Source organism: Furipterus horrens, unplaced genomic scaffold, assembly GCF_987537825.1.
Source record: "Furipterus horrens unplaced genomic scaffold, mFurHor1.1.pri manual_scaffold_2, whole genome shotgun sequence".
Taxonomy (NCBI): Eukaryota; Metazoa; Chordata; class Mammalia; order Chiroptera; family Furipteridae; genus Furipterus; species Furipterus horrens.
Genome location: NW_028327172.1, coordinates 116,535,104 through 116,559,344, shown reverse-complemented (window position 1 = coordinate 116,559,344; position 24,241 = coordinate 116,535,104). Strand labels below are relative to the sequence as shown.

General features: G+C 38.0%; 1 protein-coding gene across 1 annotated transcript in view; it reads left to right on the top strand.

Moving 5' to 3' along the window:
• Nucleotides 1-9,138: 9,138 nt before the first annotated feature.
• Nucleotides 9,139-24,241, top strand: part of CUNH4orf54 (chromosome unknown C4orf54 homolog) — a 37,217-nt gene continuing 22,114 nt past the window's right edge. Inside the window, 2 exon segments of the mRNA XM_090267358.1 lie at nt 9,139-9,184; nt 13,266-13,383. Coding sequence (XP_090123484.1) covers nt 9,139-9,184; nt 13,266-13,383 — 164 coding nt within the window.

The window sequence follows — 24,241 nt, the reverse complement described above, 5'->3', positions numbered from 1 at the left end:
TTTAATGAATATTACATGAGTAATTCTTTTACTTCTTCTACAATATATTATAGCTGATTGGCAATACAATCAGAATAAGCCTTTAGTTCTACTAGAGGAAGTAGTAGTAATAATCCTGTAGGTTTACTGCCTATCTTGGTTTAGCATTTGAATTTTCTTCCTCAGGAAACATGGTATAAACCAAACTGATTGCAACTGAAGATAAAGGTACATGGTCTGTTAAAGCTCAGACATGGCACAGAGTTAAAATTCTTTTACTTCTATCCTTTTTCAAACTTATGATTTTCCCTTTACAATTTTAAAAATTATATTTCATGAGGAAGCAATACACTTCCATGGGTAGTATTGGGACAACAGATTTTCATGTTACAAAATAATAAAAAGAAAAAGAAGAGAGCCCTGACTGGTGTGACTCAGTGGATTCAGTGCTGGCCTGAGAACTGAAAGGTTGCTGGTTGGATTCCTGGTCAGGACACATGCCTGGGTTGCCGGCCAGTCCCCAGTTAAGGCTGTGTGAGAGGCAATGCAAGAGGCAGCAGATCCATATACCTCTCACACATTATCTATGTTTCTCTCCCTCTCTTTCTCCTGCTCTTCTTCTCTCTCTAAAAGTAAATAAATAAAGTCTTTTAAAAAGAGAGAGAAAAAAGAAGAAGAAAAAGTATTGAATGCCTACTAAATGCCACACACACACACACACACACATCAACCCCAAGTAGACTAAAGTTAACTGAGGAAAAAAAGATTATAGAACTTTTAGAATTATATATATTATAATATCTTTATAAAGTTGAAATAGGGAAGGATTTCTTAGATTAAAAAATATTCAATCTATGAGGGAAAATATTGATAAATTCAACTACATTAAATACAAGAACTTTTCCTCTTTCCCTCCCTTTCTCCCACTCTCCTTTTCTGCTTCCCTCCATCCCTTCCTTCCATACTAATGCATCTCAGAAGTTGTTAGGGTCCGAAGCCTGAGATAGGAAGGTCTGTCTTGCAGAGGTGGTAGCCTCTCAGAGATATTTTGTGGGTTCTTGTGAGAAGGGTGCACCTGGTTACCTACTTATGTGGCAGCCAGACAAGGTCAGTAGCTTGCTTTCATATGAGGACTAAGCATATAAGTAAGTATATTAAGGATAATAGAAGCCAGATTCCTCCAAGTTGGAGAAAAAAGTTACAATTATAGAAAGGGGGACAGCTTAAATAAAGCTTGTAGTTTGCAATATGGAAAGAAGACCGTAAAAGTAAATAGATGCGTATATATGTGTGTGTATATGTAGATGTGTGTGTGTGTGTTTCTCTCTCCGTACATGTACACACCGAAGTCTGTCCAGAAAGTATCCAGCCACCTACTATGAAAAATAGAGATATTTATCGAAGTAGATAAAAGATACAGAAACACTAGGACAATGAAGGTTCAGTCCCCTTCAAAGAAGGTACCTTGGGACCTCACACAGTTCTCCCAGCATCTCTTCCACTGTTCAAAACACTCTGAAAAATCCTTTGTTGGAATCACCATCAGCTACCCCATTGTATTTTACTGAATCTCATCGATAGTCTGAAATCTCTTCCCTTTCAAAGGTAATTTTAGTTTTGGGAAAATCCAGAAGCCACAGGGCACCCAATCTGGGCTGTAGGGGGACTGAATCACCTGGGTAATTTGTTGTTTCACCAAAAACTCTGCATGAGATGTGACGCATGAGTGGGCTAATTTTTGTGATGAAGCTGCCAATCACCAGTCAGTCGCCTGTAGTTGTGACCTTCTGAATCATCCAAATAGTTTCCATGGAGAAATGTTCAAGCTTCACACAAAATACGATGCAGATTCATTGCTCTACTCATTCAGTCATTTTTAATGGGACAGCCATACTATACACATGCTCACTCAATGGCATCTTCCACCCTGACTGACTAGTACAGTGAAGTCATCATTGTTCATGCATGCACATTCCAGTTCACTCTCCTTGGCTGCATCGTTGCATCGATGTTGCACAAACCATTATTGTTATATTAGAAATGGCTGGACTTTTTCCAGACAGACCTTGTGTATTTATTTCCCTAATAGCAACAAGCACACCCAGTATCCACATCTTAAGTTTATAAATACCACGCACCATTAAAAAGAACTGGAATTATTCAAGAAATGACTGATTCCAGGGCTGGCTCACGGAAATTACAATGTTAATCCCATTGGGCTAGGAAGTAAGGAGGAACTCAATGAATGATAAACACATGTAAAAAGGACAAAGAAGCTAGCTTGAAGGATCCCCTCTTAGCCAAATCTGAAACAGTTTAAGCATCCAATAAATAGTGATATAATGAATTACAGCCTACTGATTTAAACTGGAATCCATGAGTTCATACTTATATAAATTAATAAAAAGCCCTGGCTGGTTTAGCTCAGTGGATTGAGCGTCGGCCTGCGAGCTAAGTGTCGCTGGTTCGATCTTCCAGTCAGGGTACATCAGAGAAGGAAAACTCTGACTCCAAAAAACCTCCGCTGCCTTGCGGCATACCTCTTCAGGGGAAAGGCTAAGGGAGTAAACCCCGACAGAAAATCCGGAGCCGGAGTCCCTAAGGCGGTTTGACGTTGTAGTCAACACCGGCAACTCCTGCGGCGCACCTGAACCCAAGCTGTATCGACTCCGTCTTTCCCTTGGACCCTTCAGCTGCGAAGAGAGGGGGGGTCTGCTGCATGGGCAACAGCAGACCCTCCATATCACCCTGCCCAGGCTCTGTAGCTTCAGCTTCACTGGAGAGGACACTCCAGTGTCATCGCAAGATGTCGATTCAACACGGGAGGAGACAGATACTGTGTCACTCCCGAGTTGGACTGCACAGCCATTCTCGGTGGTGCAGATAGACTCTTAAGAAGCTACACCATCGTCTCTCGAGACGGACGGCTGCCGACGAAATTAATAAAGAGAAAAATTCTTCTACTGTTTTCTACTATAATATGACACCTAATTAAGAATAAAATTAAAATATCATTCTTTAACAAACACATAGCAATAATTCAGGCAAGAAACTTTAATGGAGGTAAAAGTTTGATGAAAAACAAGATATTTCCATAGCATCAATATATCATTCCACAAAATGTTTATTGAATACAAAGGAAAAAGAGTAAATTTATAGTGGAGAAAGCTGGTAACATCAGTTTAATCAACTGATCAAAGTTAGCTTAACAAAGAATGGGAATATTAGAATCATGCTCCAACCAATAGGATGCAAAGAGAAGAGCACAGCATCAATTCTAGGGTCACTTACCCTAGTATACTGATAACTGCCAGTATATTTACTAGATCTCCTAAAGACTCATTCCAAATTTTTGGTTTCAGGACCCCTTATACTTTCAAAATTATTGAGGTCCCCAAAGAGCTTTTGATTTTGATATTATTGATATTTATGGTATTAAAAATTCTAACTGAGAGATTTAAAAACATTTTATTAATTTATGGTAATAATAAACTCATTGCATGGTAGCATAAATAACATGTTTTAATAAAAATAATTATAGGCATTACATTTTTAGAAATTTAAAAATGTCTGGCTTAATAGAAGACAGCTAGAGTCTCTGTTTTGGTTTCTGTTCTTTCTTTTTTAAGATTTTATTTATTTCTTTTTAGACTGAGAGGAATGGAGGGAGAAAGAGAGGGAGAGAAACAGCTTGTGGTTTTAGAATATTTCTATTCTTTTTACTGTTGTTTAATAAATTTTGGAGGGAGAGGTTAGAGATCAATATTTGTGCTTAATTGTTATGTTTAACTAGAAGTCAAAGCCACTGCATGAAGAATAAAATTTTCAAATTTGTCTTTCTCTTCACTGGGAACAAACAACATCCAAGCCTGTCTTATCTTGGATTCATTTCTTAGATTCCTCCCATAATGTAAAGGATATAACCCATGTTTCTTCGACAATGAAATTGCAAACTTCCTGGTTGGTGGTAGAAGGTAATAGAGGTGATGAGTACAGAGGTTATTTCTGTGTGTGCTAATTTCCCCTGTGGATTAAAGTTCATTTTGGAGTGTGTTCATTTTGCCCATTTTTTAATTGAGTTTTCTTTTTTTTTTTTTTTAGTGTCTATAGCTTGGATAAAAATCTTTTGTTATATATATATATTTATATATAATATGAATGTATGTATCTTATGTAATTAGTGCTTTTTTTGTATCACCTCTAAGAAATCTTTGCTTTCCAAGTTTCCAAAGATATTCTTCTATGCTTTCTTCTAGAAGCTTTATAATTTGAGCCTTTACATTTAGGTCTATGACCTATTTTGAATCAATTTTTATGTAAGGTGTGAGGTTGAGATTGAGTTTATTTTTCCCATATATTTATTCTACTTTTCCCAGTTCCATTTGCTTAAAATGCTTTTCTTTACCTATTGAATTGTCTTGACACCTTTGCAGAAAATCAATTGATTCTATATGTATGGGGTCTATTCCCAATGTTTTAAACTGTTCCATCAATTTATTTGATTATACTTATGATAATTACACATTATATTGATTATTGTAGCATTATAATGTCTTAAAATCACCTTAAATCTTGTGAGCCCTTAAAAGTTTCGTGGAATAATGCTGGATTAATATTGGAGTCAATTTCTTAAAAATTTTTAGTATTTTGACTGGGATTATATTTAACATATAGATCACTTTGGTGAATTTGACATGGTAACAATATTATGTCTGCTGATCCATAAACATTCTATGTCTTTCATTTATTTAAAACTTTTAAATTTCTTTCAGCAATGTGTATAGTTTTCAATAAAAAGGTGTTGCATGTCTTATATTTTTATTTTGAATATTTTATGTATTTATTGTTATGATTTAAAAATCATTTCCTAATTGTTTTCTGCAAGTACATAAAAATAAATTTTTTTGTATATTGACCTCATATCCCATGACCTTTATAAATTCACTTACCAGTCTTAGTAGTATTTTTAGATTCCTTAGGATTCTACATTAACAATCATGTCATCTGAGGATAACAATGGCTTTATTTTTTTCTTTCCATTTTTATGATACTTTATTTAGTTTCTATGCCTTGTTGGAGGGTTTCCCAACATTGGCACCAATGCCAAGATGGGTCTGTTGTGAGCCTTGTAAAATGTTTAGACAGCCTCCTTGGCCTCTCCCCTCTGGGCACCTGAAGCAAACCCCCTCCCTCATGTCTCTGCCCTTCTAGGTAACTCCCAGGCAAGGGAAACTAGTGAAGTCTTTAGGAGGCAGAAGCTGTGAGATGGCAGGAAAAGAAGGGTAGAAAGAACACATGAGCTTGGGAAACTGAAGACAAGGACAGAGAGGCAGAGAGACAAGAGGGGTGCTAGAGAAACAGCAACATGGCCAGTAAGATGGGAGCAAAAGTGTTCAAGGACAGGGGTCATGGTTACATAAGGGATGGTATCTTGGGTAAGTTTTTGAAGGTTCAGAAACACCAAAATTATGAAGTTTAGATTTTTTTCCTCAGGCCAATTGTTTTTAATTTTTTCCCTTCTTTTTCCCTTCCTATTTCAATCTCTTCCTTCCTTTCTCTTATTTTTTCCCCAATATCAAAGCAAAGCCTTAAAGAAATCAAATTAAATCGTACATGGCTGACTAGTATTGAAAATAGATAAAATCAGAGAAGCTTCATCAAAATGCAATCTGCTTGGAGGGACCCTGGACTTGCCACATGATTGAACGATATTCCAAAAGCTCCTGAGGCCACTCTGTGGCATCCCCTAGGGTTTTTTGAAATACAGATACAAATGGCTATCTTAGGAAATGGGGAGTCATTAATGAAGTTCTGAGCTGAGAAGACAAGTCTTTTCTTAGCTGGGAGCCTTGAGAAAGTTATGTAGCCTCTCTGGATCTCATTTTCTCCTTTATAATAATTCCTTCCAGGGAGGTTGTAACAATTAGAAACAAAGTACTTGGCATAGTGCCTGATATGTAGGTGTTCAAATAAATGTAATTGCAAAGTTAATGATCATGACAGTGATAATGGAAACAGAGAGTATCACCAGGCACCGAGTTTCAAATTCCCAAACCCTTAAGATTTCTATTTGCATTTGTATTCTTGGCTGACTTGATACTGGGTTCAGAAAATCTCTGACCTTCTGTAGGCACCATGAGGAGTTACAGCCTCCTTATCTGTGTACCTCTGTCTGGTCTTGGATATCTAGGGAATGCATTGTACCTGAAGCTCTCCTGAGTCATGACACAAACTGAACTTGAGGCTGACTCTCTGATGGCTCTGTGTCCTGGCATTCCACCAACACTGAATGAAGTAATCATTGAAAATACACAGACAGACTAGCCTGCAAAGTAAATACTACATAAAAATGCTAGCAAAGTTTTATATATACATGAATGATGTGGAAAGTGAAAGCCAACTTTTAAATATGTTTGTGTCTTCACAGGGTGACTAACGTGGTACTGCCAATGCCATCTGCTCTGGTGTAGAAAGGCTACTTAATAGGCAAAAGCAGCTGCCAGCTTAGGCTCCAATGAACTCTTTTTGTTCCCTCCAGGATGACCTGATGTGACCACCCTTTCTAGGTAAAGAGGATTCTATCTCCATTTGACAATAAATCCTCAACCTGCTGAAAGAGAGGTCATGTCACCCTGGCTGCCTAAGTCACAGGAGGGTGGTGTTTTTATAACTTAGTCCTACCTCGCAAAGGCCAGTATGTTGATCACTCAGGCGGGTGAATTCAGGTTAATTTAACTTGGAATCTGATTGTCTCTCTCAGTACCACTGATGTGAGGAAGGATAATATTTCTGAAATACTAACACGTGACTTTGCCCCTGGTATTCTGAGATGTAAAGAAACACTGTGGCTAACTCCCTAGAAAGGAGGTGGGTTTGGAAAGAAGGGGGAGAGAAATGTATTCTTGAAAAATAAAGATTTTAAATAAAAATTAATTCTTCATAGAAAGCAATTTTAAAAATCTCTTTCTTTAACCTGACACTGTGGGCTAAGAGTTGAAATTACCTCAAATACTCTTTGGGGATTTGGTCTGAAATTAAAGCACCTCAATGCTAATTGCTCTACAGTAGGCAACTTTGGAAAATTGTTTAATAATAAAAGCAAATACAAGGTAATTGCAAGATATTTGGAAATGCATATGTGGCTAAATACAGAGAAAATGGACTCATTTAAACATTTGTACCCATTTCTTTTGGAATATTCTCTCTTTTAGAAAGCAATTGAAATTACATAGTATAAAAATTTATCTTACTGGTAATTGATGATACTACATAAAGGAATTTTTTGTTATTTAAAATATTTACATATATTTTTAAATTAATTATGATTTATGGTAAAATTAAGCTATGTTCATTGCAGAAAATTAGGGGAGAGAGAGAGAGAGGAAGGGGAAGAGAGAGAGAGAGAGAAGCAGTAAACAGTCCTAACTGGAGAAGATTACTATAGTTAGCCCTGAGCCACAGGCAAGGGTTTTGTCTCTAAAAGCTTTATTTTCCTTATCTTGAAAATGAAGATAATAATAGCATCTTCCTTATAGGACTGTTATAAGATAGTTCATACAAGTGTAAAATATTTTTCACAGTTCTTTGCCTATCATAAGCCCATATTTATAATGTTATATTAATTTTAAACAAAATAAACCAACCTCTACAAATTTTTTATAACCTGCTCTTTTTTTCCTGAAGAATACCACAAATAGTTTTCATCAGTCTTCAATGACTGTCTACCATGTGCTTAGCATGTGTCCGGTCTCTGGAAGTCCAGCACAGTGGCTGACCCAGTGCACATAGGGACCTGGCTCTGAGTACATGAATTACTTTATTTACTTCTCCCAGTTACCCTATAATAAAGAGATTAATATACTTCATTTTACACACAAGGAAATAGAAGCTTGGAAGGTTGAGTCATGCCTAGGTCAGATGGCTAGTCCATAGTAGACCATGGATTTGAACCCAAGCACATAGTCCGACCTCAAAGTCAATACCCTTCTTGTGGAACTCTATGACTCCCTCCCCACTGACAGAAGCTGAGGATCACAACTCTTTCTCTCATTAAGAACTGTGCCCCACTTTTAGCTTGGGAGACTCTATTAAGCTCACTCAGCTCCCCTGCTCCCCCCAAAGAACTAAGCACAGTCCTGGATGAAGGGAAAAATATTCACCAAGGGAATAAAGACTTCTTATAATGGCTTGACTCTCACCAGAAAGACTGGTATTTGAATATTTGACTCATACTTAATAAGTACCTTAGTTGAGGTACTATAAACCAGCAGAGATCAGTCAGGGATAGTGAAAATGCTGGAGGAAATTAAACAAATTTTCATTAAGCCTGAGGTCAGCCCTGAAATTCACAGAAGAAAACAAGGCTCAGCACCAGCAGGCCTATTCCTGCTCTCAAAATTGCTAATCCTCAGATGCCAGCCCGTTCCCCACCCCTCAGAGTGTCTCTTATATCTCCCAGATTTTCATCAGTTTTTTAAAAAAATATTATATCCATCTGCTTTGTTTTAATGTTTTCCACCATTACACCCATAATTCCCTGTATAAAGTAAGACATGACCTAGCTTGCTAAATAATCTTTAGTAAATACATAGAATTGTACACTATGGTATTACTTAAAAAGTAAGATGCAAAAAACAAGTTGCAGAACAGTATAGAGGATGTGATTTCAAACGTGTTATATATTTCAATGTGCATAAAATATGTCTGGACTGAGACAGTGGCTCTCAGAGGGAAGAAGGGCTGATGGGGTCAGAGAGTGAGTGGTGAGATGCAGGAGCTGTTTGCTTTCCAGAGGTTTAAAAGACCTAGTCATCCAAGGTAGATTTACACAGGTGACAAGATGCCACTTAGGAAGCTCATGCTTTATCTATAATTTTAGGCACTAAGTTCTTCACTTGTTTACTAAAGTTTTACTTTAATTACAGGTCATAGATACTCTTAATAAAATAAATTGTTAATCGTTCACAAAACCGCTTTACACACCAGGGATCCACACTCAGATTTCAGAATGGCTATACCTTTCACCAAGAAGTCAAACACATCTTCCATGCACTAATTTATTACTCTTTTCAGGTTGCTATTCACCTAGTTGACACAATTCTGTTGACCCCTGGCAGTGCTGATTTTTCTGTAAACAGCTGTAACTACCACTGGCCAAAGATGGCTTTGTATGGTCAGTGTCCTTTCACTATGGAACAAAAACGAGGTAAGTCATTCAGTGACTGATCACAGCTGAAGGCAGAATCAGTAAATCTTGGTAACGTTGGGATTGTCAAGCAGAGCTCTCTGGCACTGCACACGTCAGGAAGAGAGCTTCCTGGCCACACCATTCACTCTGCACCCCCGACTATCTTTCTTCTTCTGCCCAACTTTTTTTTTTTTCCCCCATGATCATACTGCAGTCTCTGCTGAAATTTAAGAAAGACTAAAAATCAGGGACACCTGTTGTAGTTGAAAATGATGGTGTTGTCTGTGTTAGAGTGACCACTGAGAATGACAGCTGCACAAAGCAACCTGTTCAGGGTCTCCATCAATAGACAAGCCTCCTCTGTTTGGAAGAAAAATGCCCAGAGAACCTCAGATCCTAGGTTGGTGCTGAAGGCTTGTTTGTTTTTGCAGGAATAATTTTTTTTTTTTTTGCCTGTCTCTATATATACACCACACATACACACATTGATGATTAGACTACCAATTAATTGAAAAAGTAAAGTGGGGAATCATAAAAATAACATATATTTAAATATTTTGTTTTATCTTAAAAAACAGACATCTGTTTTCCAAAGTCTAATGTAGGGCAAAGTCTTCATGTAGGTGTGGAAACACTGTTTGGAATTATGTTGTTGCCTCTTTGGGGTAAACTGCAGTTTCTGACACACCCTGTACAATTTCCAGGTTGGATTCCTTTAAAGTGGAATTGGAACTCCAAGATATTTTTGAAACAGTCTGAACATAGATCCCATCTAGATTTTACAATCCTTCCCCAAAGAGTGAACTTGCCCATATATATCCCACAGCAATATTTTTAATGACTTATTTTTATTCTTTCTGAGGCATTCTCTGTAGTATTCATAGGGGATAAAAAGGGACTGTCGCTTCACGTTATTTCAAAATAATCAAAATAACAAGTACAACTGGATTGACTGGTTTAGGGACAAAAATCCAGTGGATCCTTGGACAGTGAGCAGGCCAGCTAGAGAGAGCCAAGGGAGGGAAGTGACCGGGGAAGCAGCCATAAGCAATACCCATTTAGCCACTGAGGGCATCGGTCAATAGGTCTGCTCTTAGCAGCATGACCCTTCTGTCAGATGCAATGTTACACAGAAGAGCAGAATATCTGATAAGAGTGAAGGTGTTCTGGGGGCGTCATCTCCTCTACAGTCCTGTTATTCCTCTGAGAGGGCCCTTGAAGAACATCCTGAACACCTAGGCCTGAGTGAAGTGCAACATGAAATCTCTGACAGATTCCAATCCTTGCATAGTAAAAGTGATAAACTAAGACCTAAAGATATTATAATCAGAAGCAGTTTTTCTGGTTCCTAAGCTTAAACTTTATTGCTGCCTTTTCTGTCTTTACTTTCCCAGGCAACTTGAGGATACCCCTCATAGGGCCTTTCTGCCATCTGATTGTCTCTGTCTGCATCACAGCCCAGAGGCAGGAGGGAACAGAGTAGAACACGTGTAGCATGGCCCTTCCTCTCAGTATGTGGTGGGCCAGGCATGACATTCATTTGACCTTTCTTCAAGGCTGTTACTTTTCATTGGGCCAAAAGATTTGCATTGCTAAGTACACAGTCCCTGCATTTGCCTTCAAATTGCTCCCAGGGGAGGTAACATCTGATGCAGGCTTGGTCAGGAGAAAGAGGAGAGGAGCGGAAGACATTCTAGGTAGAGCAAATCTCAAATGCAAAGGCCTTGACTTGGCTTGAACTAGTACGATGTGTCAGAGAAGATGTGAGCAGGGACCGGATTCATGAAGGGCCTATACCCATGCTAAAGAGTCTGGATTTTATACTGAAGGCAATGAAAGTTATTCAAGGATGGCAAGCAGTGTAATGACATGATTCGATTTGTGATTTAGAGGGGTCACCCTTTCAACCATAGAAAAGAGAAAGTGGTGAGAGGTGAAACTGAATGCAAGAAGACTAGAGAGGGGGTGGCTACAGTGATTCAGGGGAAAGATGATAGAGACCTGAATGAAGGCAGTCACAATTTGATACTCAGATTTCAAGGCATTAGGAATGTCTGTATTTAGAATACTTTTCAATGCTGAATAGTAAGCTAGATCAAAGTGGCAAAAACAATTTGGGAGGCATGAAAGACAGTGCACATTTCACATGTGATCAAGCCCCAGATTCAACTTCAGGAAATAATCCAGAGCTTCCAGTTTTCCTATCAGGGCTAACAGCTATATAGCTGGACACTGCGCAACTCCTGAAGATGCTACTGGCATAGACTGCAATGTATTTGAAACCCCTTCAAGTTGTGCAATGCTAGCATCCTGCTCCTTATGGTTGCACAAACGAAAGTTTCCAGAGGTAGTCTACACAGCTTCTTGAGAAATGTTACGTGGGTTATTTAAACCCTATTAAATAGAAGCAGTAGGCAAGGCAAGATTCTAATGGTAGCTTTTAGAATCTAATGCAAAACTGCCATAGTCCCTGTTTCACACAGGTGCTGAGAGGAGAGGAGTGCAGATGGCAGGAGGCCTTCAGGCTGTTAAGGAAGGACACATGGAGGTCATGCAAAGCACTTGGCAACAGAACAGGCTCTGGCAGAACTCCCACCAATATCATGCACCTATGGAACATAGTAACCAGCCCCACCAAGGACCCCCGGTCATCATGCCCAATTCAATATCTCAGGATATGGACTGCAATAGTGTCCACAATGCTAACCCCCTCAGTAGCATCTGTACCCACATAGCAAGGGGCATTTTCTTTTCATTCTATGTTTAGGAAAGGCTGATTCATGCATGTTACTTTGCTTCATATTATCCAATAAAGATGGTAAGTCTTCTTGAAGTAGGACTTCGTTCACAATTCATGATGCATATGAAATATATAAAGAAGTAAATAAATATGTGTAATTATCCTTGACTATACACTCAAATTTCAACACAAATTGGAAGTCTCTAAGAGATGAAAATTGCAAATGAAAACAGCACATTCTGTGTAGATCATAATATCATTGTCTAACAGTGCTTACCACATAGTAGATGCGCCATGAATGTTCACTGAAATCACAAATTAATGGATTATGTTAACCAAGTTCTTCTACACATATGATCTCATCTGATGTTAGCAAATCTGTGAAGTAGGTGCTATTATCTTGGTTTTATAGAAGAGAAAACAGAAGTGAATAAAGGTTAATTGACTTAAAAGCTCAAGGTCACACAGCTAATAGTGTAGCTAGAACATTTATTGAGATCTTTGATTCTTTCCACCACTTGACAGCTGCTTATAAAAGCTTTGGTTTGCATAATTCTGATTTAAAGGAACCTACTGGGGAATCCTCTTGTAAAAAAAGAAAACCGAGTCAAATGTATATTTTTAAGTCTTTTTTTTTTTTTTTGCTATTATTTTGGACTTTCTTAGAGTGGGGATCTCATCTTGTAAATGCATAAATCCATAGTTTACCCTAATTTTGAAAATGGAATATCTGAGGCACACAAAAGATACACAAATGGCTGGTGGTCACAAAAAGAAAAAAAGGAAAAAGCAGAATCTATCTATCTATATCTATATCTATATCTATATCTATACATTCTATTAGGATCTACTTCTCTCATGTTGAGCTTGGATTCTATGTTTTACTTCTTTAATCTGTTTGATTCAAGACTAAAAGATTTAATTTTGAATTTGGGAATATACTTTGTTGGGTTAACTTGATAAAATAATGAAGTAGAAATTGGTCTATAGAGGAATGAAAAACCCCAAATGACAAGTATTGAAAATTATAGATGGAAAGAGTCATGATCATTGGAGCTCCCAGCTTTCTTCTTTGTAAAAACGGAAGCAGTTGATCTCAGCGGTGAGAAAAGCTGATCTCAGAAAGACTCACTTTTCAGAGGTATCCTGGAGAGTGGGCTCTGCCCTTATGTGGTTACTCAGATTCCCATGTCTCTTCTACGTACACGGGGACTTCACGGGCCAAAGTCAGCTCCAGATTTCCCATCCTTTGGTGGTGACCCCCATGGCTCCTACTGAAGATTGTGTTCTTGGTTCTTGTCCTAAATTGTTGTTGAGCTTTGCACACTTTGTGTGCTCTCGCTCCAGATCTTTTTTTAGGTGAGAGTGAACAGAAGCCCAAGGATCAGCTGTTGGCTGCAGAACAGAGATGTTCAGTTTCCACCAAGATCAAAGGTGAACATAAATCAAAAATAAGGATAGCACCTTCACCTTCAGGGTCTTTCAGACAATAAACCAGAACATATATTTATAATTATATCAGCAGACACTGCTCAGGAAAATTTGTCTAAAGAAATGCATTGTCCTAATTTGATCAACCTAGTCTTTATTTAACTGGTGGAAGGGTCACATCATGGACATAGGGCAGTAGACCTTAGCAGCCTGGCTTAAGGTGGTATTTTCAAAAATTTCTGACCTCAACTTTGTCTTTAGTTAAACTTCATTGATTCAATTTTATCTGATTCAGAGCTCTTCTCCTCAAATTAATTTATCTAAAGTGCCTAGCAGACACTGATAGAATGTCAAATTTTAAAATAAAAAGGGAATTTGCTTTGAATTTTAGTTGATAAAAGGAACCCAATAATACCTACATATTTACATGCATGCATAAAATTTTGGTGGAGGAGGCACTATATTCCCCAGTAAGCAAACTACAGATTCACAATGGTGTTTACTGAAGTGCACTATATTTAGAAAAAGCAAGTCTGGTGAAGCCTGGCTTTGAGAGAGCTGTTTGATCCTCCCTTTCATTGCTACGTGGTGGAAAGGGCCTTGGCGAGCCCTGGGTCCGGAGAAAGCACCACCAGGGCTTCCACTGCACGAACCTCGGCTCCTGTGACCAAACATAGCCCTGCTGCTTCAGGAAGGTTTGCATAAAAGGGATTGATTTTCATTTGATTCTGCAAATAAACTCACTGAGTGAGCCTGGCAGAAAGGAAGAGAATAAGGAGGAAAAAAAAAATCTTAGGCAGTCTGGCAAGCTTCCAAATGCTTCAAGCTGACAGCACAACTGGTTTAATCTTCTTTAGAGCTGCTGAAGGCATGCTTAACTTTCAAGGCCAGAAACTTGGATTTAAAAAAAAACAAAAAAGCAAACCCCCAAAACCCCAAGCAAGCTATTATATTCAAGTTATTCTGCATTTAAAAATGGTGGTCCCTCTTTTTTACTTAAAACATTTCTTTTTTTGGTTAAAATGCATGACTTCTCTAAGAATTATCATTGCATCTCTTACTATATGATGAAATTAAAACTGTTAAAGACAAAAATATATCCCTCTTTAAAATGAAATTCATCAAATGAATCTAAAGTAATGTCATTTGTTTATTTGCTGACCATTTACCATGGGAAGGAATTAATTTGATTTAGTTACAAAGACAAATAAAACATATTCACTATTCTCAGGGACCCACAGCCTAGCAAGGGAAATACAAATTCATGACTATGTAAAGGTATATATTTTAATTTTCATACAGGGTGATAAGTATTACATAAAAAATATGGGCAAGATGTTATAGAAACGAAAAAAGAGGGCAACGAGTTTGGCCTGGGGTGGAGCAGAAGTTTGTTACAGCTCCATATGGATATTAACTTTAAGCTGGGCTTTAAAAGATACTATCCAACAACACTAAGGCCAGGGCTGAATAGGGACATATTGTGCAGAACTCCCAAACAGTGAGGTCAGCCAGCTCTGTTCAGACAAGGTGGCTGGGCCAGAGACAGGGTGCCTCAGCTGCTACCACCTTGTCCATGCCTCCATCAGCTCTCACCTGGACTAGGCTCCTAACTGCTCATCTTGCTTCACTTCTCACCCTTCTATAGAAGTCTTTTCTGCACAGAACATCAAGATGTATCTTTTTAATATGATGACCCCATCCTTAACACATATTTACAGAGCACTTGCTATATGTCAGGCAATCTGTTAGACACTTTGAATTGGTAAGTAAAACAGACAGAAACCCCTGTCCTTGTTGAGCTTATTTTCTAGCAGCAAGATAGTCACATGATGATAAATATAAATAAGTTGTAGAATATCTTAAAAAGAAGTAAGCACTGTTTTTGTTTGTTTGTTTTTGTTTTTAATTTAGCAGAGATGGTATCAGAAGTAGTGGAGTGGGAGCAGCCTGAATCTTTAAATGGGGTGGGGGGGGGGGGGCAAGGTAGACCTCACTGAGAAATTGACATTTAAGCTAAAACCTAAAGAAGGGGGAGGAGTTAGCCATGTGGACAATTGCGGAAGAGTGTTACAGGCAGTGGGAATAGCCAATGTAAAGAGCAAAAGTGAAACAGCAAAGAAGCCATTGTGGTTGGAGCAGAGAACAAGGGAAAGAGAAGTTAGGATGAATCAGAGATGTAATGGGGTTAACGTCACAAAGGATTTATTTGGATCTTCTAATGAATATGGCTTTTGCTCTGTGGGAAACGGGTTTTGAGTATTGGAATGACTTATTCTTCAAGAAGAAACAATATGGCTGCTATGTGGAGGATGAACTGTAGGGAAAAGGGTGAAACAGGAAGAAAGGTTGGGAGGCTGCACAGTAACCCATGAGGGAGAAGACGGGGACTGCAAGCAGGGGAATAAACAAATGAGGTTGTAGGGAGAGGTAGGGCTCTGGATGTATTCTGAGGGCAGAGCCAGTAGGATTTGCTGATGGATTGGTTGTGAGGTGACAGAATGAGAGGATTCAAAGATGACATGAAGGATTTTGACGTGAGAGTCTGAAAGGATAGTTTTCATCAGCTGAAATAGGAAAGACTGCAGGTAAAACAGATTTTAGGATAAGAAGAGGAGTCCGATTTTGGACATATGAGGTTTGAGATGGCTTTTAGATACCCCATGGAGACGTGAATCTGAGATCATGAGAGAGGTTAGGATGGTGATACTCATTGGGAAACTATTGCTCTATAAATTGTACTGAAAGTGCTGAATTGCACTGGGTGAAATTACGATGTGAATGTATACATAGAAGAAAAGAAGACCATGTACTGAGAAAAAGATGAATGACCACATAAAACTGAGAAGGAACAATCACTGAGGAAGGAGGAACACCAGGCAATGTAGTTTCCTGGAAGCCACATGAGGAAGGTTGTCATCGAGGAAGGAAGGATGGTCAGCTGTGTCCAATGCTGCTGAAGAAAAGTAGAGAACTGGCTTTTGTATTTAAAATGTTTGGCGTATTGTTAAATCCCAGGACTCATTGATTACTCAGTAGTTTTGATGGAGTGGTGAGGGTAAAGCTTGTTTGGATTAAATCATTTGTAGTCTGTTTCAGAACTGTGTTCCCCAATCTATTCCTGTTTCTTCCCTGCATCTTGTTCTTCTGCCTATTTACCTTGTTCTTTCCTCATTTCTGTCTTCATATCAGGTTTGGACTTGGTGCTTGGCTCCATTTCCATGCTTATAACTTTGACTCCTTAATTTTTTTTTTTTTTTTTTACTTTTTATTAAAAAAAAAAATCCTTACCTGAGGCTACATTTATTGATTGAGGTTGGGTACCAGAGGAGAGAGAAAGAGAGAGCTATCAATGTGAGAGAGAAATGTCAATCAGTTGCCTCTCATACATGCCCTGACCAGGGACTGATCCAGCAAACTTTTAGTATCTGGGATAGTGCTTTAACTAGTTGAGCCACCCAGCCAGGGCAACTCTGATTCCTTTAAATAATGACTATGTGTTCCAGTCACATTGCCACCAGATGTCTCAAACACAAATTCCTTCAAGCTCCCTCTTAACCTGACCTTTTCTACTCTGACATTTTCTTCATGGTTTATTGTTACTGGATTTGTCTTGGCTTAAGACTGGACCAGGTACAAGTATCAAAGAGCATTACCACAGGTTGGGTCATGGGCAGTTTTCCTGGTTCACATACCCTACCAAGTTTTTTTCTTCCCTTCAATTCAGGCTGCTTCATGTTTCCTGAAGCTGACTCACCAAACTGAGGCTAGAACCCTTCCTGTCTTGAGTTGGCTGGATGAAGTAGTTTCTTTTAGTGGCCATATGGCTTTCATGAAGAGCTCTATCTTCCTAGTAGCCTGTCTTCCTCTGAATTCCTTTGAATCTAGTTTGGGACTTTCTCTTTCAAAGATCATTCCATATGGAAACTTCCACTAAGTTCTTGTCACCCAGAATAGCATTAATATTCATCTTATTTGTACCATTATATGCCAGACTATGCTGAATATTAGGAACACACAGATAAAAAGACAGTCAGAGGATTCCTAATAGATATTTGGCATCCAGAGAAACATGATAAAGAGTATTCTTCAGGTGCTTTTGTTGGTTCTTATGCTATGGCTCCATTTGATATCAAGCTGGGGCCATAATGATGATGATGGTCATAGATTGCAAAATCTAAATTCCTTTGAAAAATAAATGATGAGATGAGTAGGAAGTATACTAAAGTATACTATCCACAGAGAACATCCAAACTAATTTTCTTTGTCCACGTTCTTTAGTCTAAATATTTTATGAAAGTTTCCTGAAAATAAACACAATGACACCTTAGAATGACCCAGTGGTTAGATTAGGAACCTTAATAAAAAACTGTATGTAAAATTTACCATTTACTTAAGTTGACAATGGTGGAAAATTTGGAAGGTGTCTGTGGTAGCTAGCCTGCAAGATGGCCTTCAATGATTGATCTCTTCTAGTTTCACATTACTGTACAGTCCCCTCCACCACTGTGATTAATAGAATGAGGCAGAAATGATGGTATGTGACTTCCAAAGTTAGATCATAAAGGCATCCTGGTTTCTGTTTTGCTCTCTCCCAGATTTTTTGCTCTGGGTAAGCCAGATGCCATGTTAGGAAGACACTCAATCAAACAGCCATATGGAGCGGCCCACATATTCAAGAACTGAGGCCTCCTACCAAATGCTAGCAAGGAACTGAGTGAAGAAGCCATTGTGAAAGTAGATTTTCTGGCCCCATCTCATTTTTCATATATTTTCATCCCCCTCTAACAACTTCATTGCAACCTCATGAGAGTTTCTGAGCCAGATTCCCTTAGCTGAGCACCTTCCAAATTCCTGACTCACAGAAATCATGTGAAATAACACTTCTTGTTTAAGTTGTAGCATAATATGTTATACAGCAATTGATAGCAAATACAGTGTCATAAGGAACTTTTTGAAGGTACTATCCTCCCTCAAATCCTAGAGTGCTAAAATTAACTTCATTCATCTGATCTCTCAATGTACAATTTAATTTCCCTTTGAAAACATTTCAGAGTTCTGGACATTTTACTCCTTTACCATAGAGCTTAGTGATTTAGAAGCTGGGCTTTGGAGTAAACAGACTTAGTTAAATCACTGTCCTGCCACCACTCATTACCAGTATGACCTTAGGAAAGATGTGCCTCGGTTTTCTTGTCAGCATCATGATTATAATAAAGGGCTAGCCGAAAAGAATGATGTAAGCATTTATTAAATAATATATGTAAAGCACTTAGCACATTTCTGGCTCTTAAAAACTACTGATGGTGATGATGATAGTGATGGTATTATGATGAGGATGAGGATGATGGAGAAGGTAAAAATTTTCTTGTTTCAACTTGCAGGTATATTCTTTATAAGGTTAAAAAAAACTTTGCAATTCTATATAGTGGTCTAAGTTATCATCCTTTACTTCTTCCTATACATATGTAATTATATCTATAATAAACATTATTTAATTTTGCAACAAATATATTTTTCTAATTTTTTCATTCCCTTTTCTATAGCCCACAATAAAGCAAGTATGTTACATGAGAAAAGCATATACTACTCAGCCAATTAAAATGCAATTTTAGCAATAAACTTAATTTTGATCATTAGTTATATTTCTATTGTTCACTTTTTATAGGTAAGTGACCTATCATTAAATCTATAATAAAATGCATAAATTGTTCAATTATTCAACTCTTTGTGGAGGCATATAACTATAGCTTTGGCCACACATCTGAAAATTTTGTGGGGTAAATTAAATATCTACAATAGGATTAATTTTAAAAGTTACATAGAGTTTGCTTTATTTAGAAGATCAGGCTATGTTTCCATTTCATGGTTAAATGTAACTTTGGTCTTCCTTTCCTCATGGAATTTGACAAATGATGAAAGAAGACCTGTTTTTAGTGTAGACCTACTGATAGTGAGCGACAGGTAGCTATTACCTTGGTGCCTCCATTGTTCTTAATTTTATCAAATTTAAAGTATTTGAAACAAACAAACAAAAAATTTAAAGTATTTGTATTGAACTAAATGACCTATAGAGCCATTCTTTTTCATATTTCTACTCATTCTCCAACAGGGAACTCATAGACTCACTTCTCAGCCCCTACCCAAAAGGCTACCAAAGATGAAAAGCTTGATTGAATCTTTGTTTCTAAATGACGAGTCTTAAAGGTGAACTCTACCTGCCTTTTATATATTTTTGGAATATCTTGGGTCAGTAAGTTAAAAAACTTCAGTAGATCGTTCTGAGAAGATCTAAACTTATTTCTAGGATGCCTGTTGTCATGGCACCAGCACTAGAAGCATTATCAACAACAATGGAAGGGCCCTGTGTGCTGAGCAACATTTTAAGCAACTGATGGGTTTTACTTCCTTTAATCCTCACCTCGGCCCTATTAACTGTTGTTATTCTCAGTTTACAGAGTTGCCTGGTATCTCAGTAAGACTACCCTACATTCTCCACTCACCAGACAAAGCAAGAGCTTTCTTTCTTTCTCCATAGAGTCATCAACACAGTCTTCTTCCTGCCAGCAACAGTGGGAGCTGCACTTTAAAAAATGCAGTTCTTCAAAATGAGAACGGAGAGAGACACATCATTCATAGCAAAGGGGTATGCATGGTCGAGAAATCCATTGTGACAGATACAATACTTTGCTTAGAAGTTGTAAAATTCAGTCCTCTCCACACGCCACTCCCACCACACACACAGTGCACACATACACAAGGCATTTTCTTCAGCCATTTAAAATAACTTAAGTTTGATTGCATACTACAATATTAGAAATGGCACATACTTTATGTCTTCTGGCTTTTTAAAAACCTCCAGTCTCACACTAAAAGTCACCCAGGTGAATGAATCATTTTATTAAAGAAAGGCAGCAAACAACAGACATATGAAAAGCTGAGGGCTCTGTCTAGAAAAGAAAAAACTGCCTTTCCAGATAATCACATGGGTCAGTGGGTGCCTAGATATGTGATTATTTGATTTATCTTATTAAGATTGTTGATATTCATTAAAGTTTCTCCATGGAAACAATTTCTAAGATACATGACTGGTTCCAAAAGGGCTTGTTTGAAGCAGTCTCATGGAAGGGGATATATGTTTACAGGGACTAAAATAGGAGCACATTAAAGTCAGGCAGGTGCTTGACTGGGGAATGCAAACCCATCTTTTCAAAAGAGGCTCTGGAAGTTTTTATTTAAATGTTTTCAGCAAAATAAACTGTTACTAGGAAAACATCTTGTTATAAATATAAGAAGGGTCTGCAGGCCTGAAATGCATCTGCCAGATTTCTCCTTCCTTTGTAATCCCACTAAGCCCAGAAGCTCAGCAATGCAAGCCAGACGTCCCTGTGCCTCCATCAACCAAGACTGCTGGCAGAAAATGGCCAACTTTCTCAGCTTAAAGTAAACAATCTTTCTTTACTAATGACCCCTAATCTTTTAAAAACTACATATTCAGAAGCCACCTTTGGTCCAGGAGGCTCTTGCATAATACAATGTGCCAGTCTATAGACAGCAAAGAGCTGCGTTGGAGACAGTGACTGATTTAATGAAGTGTTGTGGAATATGGCAAAGAGGCCTGTTCTGAATTTACATCAATGACTATTGAGTTGAATTATAAACAAAAGTCATTGTTTAAGGAATTATTCACTTTGAAATTGTATTATTTGATAACAATGTACAGCACTTGGAAGTTTATCTTAGCATTATTTTTAAAAGTTTGTTACTTTATAAAGTTAATGAGAAGACAGGAATGGTTTGCTAACTTTTGAGTGCTAAGTATTTTAAGGACTTTGGATATGACCATTAATAAACAATATATTATTAATACCCATGGATCACAACAGTTTAATGCATTCATTATAAATCATTTTAAACTATTCATTTAAAGAGAATTCTTCCTAAGTAATTTTGATAACTTCTCTCTAGTTATCCAAAAATAATAATTAAACTATTAATTGATTGATTTAATAATATAAACAAAGTAGCATTTCCTGAGTCCCTACCCTTCATTAAATAGTCAACAAAGATTCATTGTGTGCCTACTGTTGTGGGAGGCCCTTTTGTAGGTGCTGGGGATGATACTGGAGAACAGAAGTAAAAGAGAGAACAAGAAAAGAGAAAAAGAAAGAAAAGAAAATCTCTGCCTTTATGGAGCTTGTATTTTCCTAGATGTTGGAATTAAAACATCTCAGACATGACTGCCTACAGAGTGTGTAAGTTCTGGTGGGAAAATGGGCACTGAATCAAGACAACAATTTTATAAAGGTAATTGGATTGTAATGTCATGTGACATACAGGGGGATACATGGTTCTTCTGAAGTCACTTTAGACAGAGTGGTCAGGGAGGATCTCCTGAGGAAATGAGATTAAGCAAAAACAGGAAGGATAATAAACCAGGTATTTAAGAACCAGGGGTAGGGCGGAAGAGGTTTCAGACAGATTGATAGCCCAAGGCAAGGCGTAATTTGCTACTGGAGTGTGTGTGTGTGTGTGTGTGTAGGAGAGAGAGAGAGAGAGAGAGAGAGAGAGAGAGAGAGAGAGAGAGAGAGACTGCTATGACCAGAGTTTACTGTGAGCAACCCCTGAGTCACAGGTGGAAGCAAAGTCATGCATGGTTTGGACCTTAAGTGCAAAAGGAAAGGGTTTTAAGAAGGGGAGTGGCAGCACTATTTGTATTTGCATAAAAAATCATTCTGACACTTGAGAATAGAAGGCAGAGGGGCAAAGTGGGAGCAGGGAGAGAAGCGTGGAGGCTGTGTTAAAGTGGTGAGGGCTTGGGCCATGGTGGTGGCTCAGGAGATGGAGAGAAAGCAACGGCCTTGGGATATATTTTGGAGGTTGTTTTGAGAGGGCTTATTTAAGAATGGGATGGGAATGAGCAGAGTGAAAGGAAGGAACTAGGTCTCAGTGGATGGAAGTGCCAAATATCGAGATGGAAAAGAATTGGATAGAAATAAGCTTGGCTGGGAAAAGGGAAGGGTGTTGTGAATAACTGTGAGTCTACTTCTTAACATGTTACATCTGTGATGTCTATTGGGCATTCACATGGAAGTGTCATAAAGCCTACATATCAGCAATTTTCAACCTTCTTCATCTCAGGCAACCATAAACTGATTACTAAAATTCTGCGGCACACCAAAGAAACACTTTTTGCTAATCTGACAAAAATAGGTATGATTTTGATTCATTCACACTGGACAGCTATTGTGTTGGCTGTTGTCATTTTTTTAATTTGACAATCTTAAGGAAAAGATGCTGACGCACCCCTGACTAAATAGTCAGATATTGCATATTTTAAAAATTCTTGCAGCACGCTAGTGTGCTGTAGCACACTGGCTGAAAACCTCTGGGATATCTGAATCTGGAATTGAGGGACAATGTCTAGGGTGAAGGTATAATGTTGGCACCACCAGCAAATGTAAAGTTTAAAACTATAGGTCAGAATGAGATCACCTGAGACTACAGATGATAAGGGGACAGTTAGTCAACACATTTTTTATTGTGGACTCCCTACATACAAGGCATACTGCCTAGTCATTGCAGGCAACAGATATGTAAGTCAAAGCCTGCGTATCCTCAAGATACTTAAGTTCTGAGTGTGAGAGAAAAACACATGAAAATGAAATCAAATGTCAAAAAAAAAAAGGGGGACACTTTATTGATTCAGAGAGGAATTTCTATGGCATTGAAAATAAGAGTCACTTTGTCACAGTGATGGCAGTCTAAGACCATAGATGGGAGATTGACCAAGATTCAGGGGAACTGTGAAACCTTCAAAAGTGGGTGGTTTGTATATATGTACCTACTTTTTTCTAAGAGAGAAAACTGTCAGATTGAAATTGTTAAATTCTTTAAGGGTTTTGTGAATCAAAAAAGATTAGAAACATTTCCATAGGAGAGAATTTAATCATAGTCTTAAAAACATTGGTTGAATTATAGAAGTACAGAGAATGAGGAAAGATATTTCTGGAAGTGGGGAGAGTGCAAGACATAAGCATAGACACATTATGAGAAAGAAAAATGCAAGGCATATTTGAAAATGATTTTAGACTTGTGTGATTGGGATGAGCAGTGATATAGAACAGTGAAGAAACCGAAGCTGAAAAATAGGAGAGAACTGAAATGTGGGACAAAGTTAAATGCAAACTAAGGATATGGACTTTCTGTTATAGACCATGAGGAATCATTGAACTCAATTCAATTAAAACAATATTGAGCATCTGATATATACAAAACAATGTGTGGTACCCTGGTTGCAGGGATGGGATGGGAGATGTACATGTAGGGGGAGAGGGTTAAAATTTCCGCATAAAATAACAATAGTTAGTAATAATTAACATTTGTTCCCTGCTTACTATTGGCCAGGCCCTTTGCTAAGAGCTTTACATGGTTTATCCACTTTAATCAACATAAACATAATGAGGTGAACCCTGTTGGAGTAAAAGGAAGTTAAATTACTTGTCCTCAGTTATACAGCTAGGAAAAGTGGAGTCATTGTTCAAACTCCAGTGATGCCCAAGCTCTGGAACGCTATGTTGACTCCCCGGAATATCCTGACTTACTGTCGCAGCCAGAGACGGCCATGACAACATGCTGCCCATCCCATCTAGGGGTATGGACACCTCTGGAGTTAACGAAGTAGTATGTGGAGTGACATAGTAAATACTGTATATTTTAATAAACTATCAACTTTATTTCAAGATTTGAAAAATAGACATGAAAACAGATATGGGTATTCATGGTGGTAAAACTCACACTAATTTTAATGAATATATTTCATAACTTGTATTCAGAAATGTGAACAATCCTAAGCATACAGCTCAATATACTTTTACAAAGTGAACATACCCATGTGATCAGCT